At 46.8% G+C, this 6,892-nt stretch overlaps 1 protein-coding gene across 1 annotated transcript; it reads left to right on the top strand.

Moving 5' to 3' along the window:
• Positions 1-5,320: 5,320 nt before the first annotated feature.
• LOC139663325 (transmembrane protein 121) lies at positions 5,321-6,359 on the top strand. Its single transcript, XM_071541962.1, has one exon. It carries the CDS (start codon positions 5,321-5,323, stop codon positions 6,263-6,265), a length of 945 nt encoding a protein of 314 aa, XP_071398063.1. The 3' UTR covers positions 6,266-6,359.
• The last annotated feature ends 533 nt before the right edge of the window (positions 6,360-6,892 follow it).

The raw sequence follows: 6,892 nt of genomic DNA, 5'->3' as shown, positions 1-6,892 counted from the left end.
GATCCACGTGTGGTTACAGTACATTATCAAACTGTGATGGATGGGATAAAGACCTGACCCGTAGATTGCAATCCTGTCAGCAACCTTGCTGACAGAGGAAAGCCGACAGTGTGTGGGTGTGCGTGGGTGTACATGTATGTTCATGCACGATTACGCGATACATGTGTGTATTATGTATATGTACACGCATGCGTAATCCGTGCGCGTGTGTGTGTCGGTATGTGTGCGTGCACGAGTGCTCATGCATGCCGAGGTGTGCAGAGCTGTACTCTGTGTACCGGGAGAATTCGAAGCAATCTGCCACTTCTCCCCCAAACTAGCCGAGCGCTGACTGTAACACAAAGGACAGCAGAGAACACCTGCTGAGATGATGGAGATGGCTGGCAGCCAAGACGACATATGGGTCTCATTCTGGCCCTAATGAAGACAACCTGACATAAATATTGGACAAAACGGACCTCTCCGGAGACCAGAGCTGTCCCACTGCAGTGGCGCTGACATTGACGTAAACATTTGATCATCCTTGGGGTGTTGAGGAAGGAGAAAGGAGAGGCGGTGTGTGGAGGGAGAGAGGAGCCGGGGATGTAATGTGATACATTTAAAGCATAACAATGCGCCTTCCCAAAAGCATAAACATCTCGGTCCTCTTTGAAGCGCACAGGTAACAGAGCGTACCATTCACAGTTGCGGGATGAAACGGATGCTGCCGCTGTAAACAAGTGCCGCCTCACAGCTCCTCTAGCCGTATGAAGTGTCAGAACACCTCACTCTGTTAAATTAAAAGCTCCTCAGAGCTCCAAAGGCTTTCGCTATCCTTAAGCTCCGAGCCTGTGTCAAAAAAGACAAACATCAGTCTTGCAACAACACGGGTAATTAAGTTAAGTAAATGCTTGAAAGAGAACGAAGGCTGTTTTCATGTGTCTTCAAAGGCAACACCTGCCAACGGCCCCCGCTTCAACAGCCTATAAGCTTTCAGCTTGATTTATGCTTTTTCCCGCATGGTAAAGAATAGGAAAAAGCTCCTGCCGAAATACCGTTCTTTCCAATTTCACTGACTGTCCTCTGCTTCCTCAGCCCACACCAGCCTTCTTCAGTGGTGTTTTATAACGGTTTCCAAAACAACAAATTGTAGCAGTAGTGCCATTTGCTGCCCTAGCCTTTGTCCTTGTTGTGATCCATGGAGAAGCCTGAGGCCAGTCAGGCCGGCTAACTGTAGATACAACTGTCTGACAAGGAAGGTCTGGCTGTTTAGAGAGATAATGGCCTACAGACACAATAATAGCCTCCCTCCACGAGGAAATGTTGCTCTACCTTTCCAGTTCATGGCCCTCTGTGTTGTCTACATATAGGACACAGTAATTAATACGCTGTAATTCAAGCGCATGAAGAAAACGGAAACCTACGCAATACACAGGGGATCCCAGCGCGCACAGGGACCCCATAAAAAAAAAGAAAAGAACAATCAAGCAAAGATGTGAAATGATAGTCTCCACAGCTGTCAAATCGCATATCGAGCGACATTTCTTTCCTCCTTTATTCTGAGTCTGCGGTGACACCCAGCGCTAATCTGCAGCCTTGAGTTATACATTATAAATGTTCAACAGAAGTGATATGCAAAACAGAGCGATGCACTTCTGTCATCGTTTCTTACAGACAAAGGAACTTTTCTACAGTATGTGACAGAGAGGATTAATAATCATCCATTACTGTCAAAGTTCATCAGCTTCTTATTTTCGCAGGGCGCCCATGTAGCGGCGAATCATCCCGACGACATCTCAGGATCTATGTTTCACAGCTCAAGTCATAATTCCTGGGAGGTTCAAACCATCCAATTTAGCAGTCTCGTATTATCACGCCGGCTGTAATCCGTTCATTAGGGAAACAATCTGAAAGTCTTTCTGATAATTAATGGCATTTAAATGATGATGTGATGTATATGTGGGAGCACTCTTCCTTATAGCATGTTAATGATCCGCAGCATCCCACTAATCAGTCAATTAATCACCATCTTATGAATTTAATCTCTTACTTAGGCCCTGTTCTACATAATGGGTTTTAAACATTCAAATCCTTGCGAGGATTACAAATGAGGCTCATGCTGATGGCACGCTCTTCTAAAATTGGGTTTCCTATGACAGGCGTTGAGTTAAGATGTCATTCAGTGTAACTTGTCTGTTTCCCACTTCCATATGTCAGCTGCAATGACAGAGCACAATTCACGCAAGGAACTCTTGAAGCCCATAGTAATTTTTGGGAATATATCATTTCTGGGTGTGTACATATTCTTGAAGGGTAGTGTTTCCTAGGGGAAATAATGTCTTCACAGCCTTTAGACCCCGTTCAAAAAAGCTCAGAAGTCCACTTTGCTCCAGTGACTACATACAGTGCAGATGAAAACAAACTCATGTTTAGGTAGCACAGACTTTCTTTTACTCAGAGTTTAGTCAATCAAAAAGAGAGTGAAAAAAAAAAGATTTAATTTAAAAATTGGATTTTAATGAAATATATGTAAAGATTCAAAGGAAGACTGGACTGGGTCTTTACAATGAAAATAGTCAATGTCACTAAGGCCTTTGCAGTTCTTTTACTTTATTACTAAGAAAAATTTTCAGACCAAAAAATGTATCTTTGGTCTTCAGTTTCAATAGAAAACAGTGTGTTTGAAAAATTAAAGGTCGCGAAATTACCAATTGTATCAGTATATTCCCTATATTCCCCTATGTTGCAATTGTTTCATTCATACCTAAGGCTGTTAAACCTTGTCAGAGTTTTCTATCATCTTCATGTGTATATGAATACTGCTGCAATGGGCAGCGTCAAACCAACAAGATATGATGGTGATGAATGGCGGCCTTTAGGTATAAGATGCGCTTTGCTTTGTTGAATCTTAGATTGAACATTATTAGTTCCTGTGTGCACATCCATTAAAATTCCCCTCTTTGCAGTGTTTTTTTTATAGTGAATTATTACAAGATGGCTAAATAGACAGAAGGTTGATAGGCACTTCTGCCTTAGCCAAACACCTTAGCTCAGGAGTGTTGCCAGTGTGCAGTGAATGATACATTCATATCTTGATTTGGAACGTAACTGAGTTGACAGAAACATTAATGTGATTTGTTCGCGTTCTGCCTGAAGGAGCCCAATGACAGAGGAGACAGACCCAAATGTACGGAACAGAATGGAACAGAACAGAACGGAACAGAACGGCAGATAAACCTTCTTCGTGTCCACTGAACACAAAGCTCACCGAACTTGAACTCAAGGAGACGTTTCTGCTCAATTAACACGTTTCACTCTCCAACCCCCCCACCCCCCCGCAACTGTTTCTCTCCATGCTAATATTTAGACATGCTGTGTTATTTATGGATGAGGCTAGTGCACAAGGTGGGCTCCCGCTGGCAGAGTTAAACGCCAGGCATCCATTATATATATATTTTTTTTTACAAAGTGCTGTAAATGTTGGAGCGGACTGTTGATGAGAGGCCCCCCGACCCAACCTGTCACACGCCTCAACGCACACATCAGCCGGAATACTAAACAGGTCAAAACTGGAACACCTTGAAACATCATTCAGCGGAAATAGAGATTGTACTTTAATGAGATGCGTCATAGGTAAAATAAAGCTTACACTGTTTTGGGTCTTATCTTTTTAAAATATCCATCAGACCAAGACATTTGGATGATATCGCGCACAGCATGAAGACCCATAGTGGTTGAAATGTTTGTTTTCTGTGCTCCGAGTTTCTGACATTCTTTGAATATGCCGCTTATAAAGTAAACTTATCATAATAGCGTCTGACAGCATGTCATTAAATATCTTATTACATATTACAAACACGATCTCTTTGTTTCAATTTGGATACTACACAACACTTCTCACCCTGCCTCACAATATGTTCAAGAAATGGATTCTCTGTCATCGTTTTTTCCCATTTATGCCTGCCCAAGAAGAAAATGGTAGTGCAGAGCAGTGCAGAAAAAAAGAAAGGGAAAAGATGTGCCGAGCAGTTAGCTACTATATGAGACTTTAAAATTGGTTTCTACAAGTTCCTGTTACAAATCCTCTATTAATTTAACTCACGAAAATGAAACTATTGGGTGTTATGGTCCAAAATCTACTGAATGTAATGGCATTACCATCAGAGCATATTAAACCTGGTATCCCATTACATACAATAGTGAGGTAATGACATCCTGGAACTGTCTTAACATGTGCAATATGTTTCATCCTATCAATAATGAAACAGGCAGCGGGGTTTTATTTGAGCCATGCTGACACATTAGTTGGCTCCTCATATGTGGAGGGCCATTGGCAATGAAAACTGTTATATAGCCCAGTAGTGCTGACAGGTCTCTTTCTCCTTCTTTTCCTCCCTCCCCCCCTCTCTCCTTCTCTTTATTCCTCTCTCCTCCAGGCTGTGGAGTGGCTGGCACGTGGCAAGAGGGGGGGAGAGGATGGATCTTCAGTCCAGTGTGAGAGCCTCCCCCCGGGGAAGCCGACGTCGGACGCAAGGCCTCATGGGCCGTTGACCCGCTGTCTCTGTGATTTATGGCGGCTGGGGCCTCTGGCCACTGCAGACTCCTCTCTCTCCTCCGTTTCCATTCACACGCTGCAGGATTGTACGGAGCCACACACACTGCGCCACTGTCGACGGGAGCATCCGAAGAGGGATTCCTCGCACACGCAGAGCTACAGTACGGAGACGGGCGCACACACGCGTCCACGGGCTGCATCGCTGCTCTCCAAACAATCTCATACAAAAATAATCACCTCCATAAACATTTCCACAGCGCACCAGTGTCTCCCCCAGTCCCAGCACATGTCCATTAGAGCGAGCCAGTTTTCTCTCCATTTGACTGTGTGTGGATTACCGTGCTAGTATCAGTCATGGTGTCAGCTGTGGAGCCCTCGGTGTAGCTGCTGCTCAGGGGCCGAGCCGGATCAATGGAAGTGCGCTGAGTAACGAGGTGATGTTCCTGTTTTCACATGGTCTGAGAGTCAATCAGCAGCCAGCATCTCTCCCGCTGACTCCACACATTGCTCTGCTTCTTACCTTGGATCCACCGTCTGCCTCAATGGACTCTATTAGCATCTTGCTCCAGTAAAACAAGGAATTCATACAATACCATATTATATTATATAGTGATATTACACATCCTGTAGGTAGAGATTTGTCCCTTCGCATACCAGAGGTGTCAGAGCACCTTGAAAGACTTTTGTTCCGGACACACGCGCGTGTGTGTGTTCCACTTCTGGACTATTTTTGTTCCACTTTTGAAAGCCGTGGACTGAGAGTGAGAGCCAGCGGGCGCCCTCGCCATGGTGTTGCCGCCCCCGGACAAACGCCACGTGTGCCTGACCACCATCGTCATCATGACCAGCATGGCCTTCATGGACGCCTACCTGGTGGAGCAGAACCAGGGTCCCAGGAAGATCGGCGTGTGTATTATAGTGCTGGTCGGGGACGTGTGCTTCCTCATCGTGCTGCGCTATGTGGCGGTGTGGGTCGGCGCCGAGGTGCGCACGGCCCGACGGGGGTACGCCATGATCCTGTGGTTTCTCTACATCTTCGTCCTGGAGATCAAGCTCTACTTTGTCTTCCAGAATTGCAAGGCGGACAGGAAGAGTCTGGAGACGGTGGCCCGGAAGGCTTTGACGTTACTCTTGTCGGTGTGCGTGCCGGGTTTATACTTGGTCCTGGTGGCCCTGGATAGTATGGAGTATGTGAGAACGTTCCGGAAGAAGGAGGACATGCGGGGCCGTCTGTTCTGGGTGGCCCTGGACCTGCTGGACCTGCTGGACATCCAGGCCAACCTGTGGGAGCCCCAGCGGACGGGCCTGCCCATCTGGGCAGAGGGCCTCATGTTCTTCTACTGCTACATCCTGCTGCTCATCCTGCCCTGCGTGTCGCTCAGCGAGATCAGCATGCAAGGCGAGCACGTGTCGCCCCAGAAGATGATGCTGTACCCGGTGCTGAGCCTGGTCACCATCAACGTGGTCACCATCCTCATACGCGGCGTCAACATGGTGCTGTTCCAGGACAGCCGCGTCTCCACCATCTTCGTAGGCAAGAACGTGGTGGCCATCGCCACCAAGGCGTCCACGTTCCTGGAGTACCGCAGGCAGGTGAAGGAGTTCCCGCACCCGCAGAACGCCATGGCGCTGGAGCTGCAGCAGAACTCCGTCAGCCACACGCAGCCGCTGCCCAACGCCACCAGTTTGCCCCACGAACCCTCGCCGGCGCAGGACGTCATCGACACATGACCGCCAGCGCCAGGAAACGGCGACTACAGAGTGACTCTCTCCGGACCGCTTCTGCGAAAAGCCCCGGGAGCGGTGGTAAATAGAGAAATCAGCTGCGTGACAGGATGATATTCTCCTCTTGTCAAGCCCACCTGAACTGCTGTGAAACTGTAAAAGAGATTTTCAGCTTCGCCCGCCTGTCAAAACATAAACCGACCCTCGATTCTGACAGCGGGGAACAGACATTAAGAAGAAAAAAAAAAAAGAAAAAAAAAAGGTTTTTATCGTGCTATTGTGTTTTTAAATGTTTCAAATGTTTTAAATGTTCCAACTTTATTAAGAGACAATCTCCATACTCTGCAGCCGGATGACATTTTGTTGTGTGTGAAATGGACAATTGGTTCCCCTCCTATTGGATATCTTGTATTTTTTAAAGGTCAGTTTTTTTTCCCTGACGTGTGCGTGCGTGGTATTTCCTTTGAAGTCCAGCACCGAAGGACGTACCACTCCGCGTGAAGCACTGCAGGTGGAGAGGAGGAGGAGGAGAGAGTGATAAGGGTCAGTCATGAGGGCCTATCTGCGCTGTGCTAGAGAAAGGGTGGCGGCAGACGAATGCGTTTCAGCCTGTGGTTGGTTCTGCTGAGAAAG

The sequence above is a fragment of the Centroberyx affinis genome, unplaced genomic scaffold (assembly GCF_046629955.1).
Source record: "Centroberyx affinis isolate AG114_WGS23_722 - 3 ecotype Tasmania unplaced genomic scaffold, CSIRO-AGI_Caff_v1 ptg003981l_1, whole genome shotgun sequence".
Taxonomy (NCBI): Eukaryota; Metazoa; Chordata; class Actinopteri; order Beryciformes; family Berycidae; genus Centroberyx; species Centroberyx affinis.
This window is presented reverse-complemented; position numbering and strand designations above follow the sequence as displayed.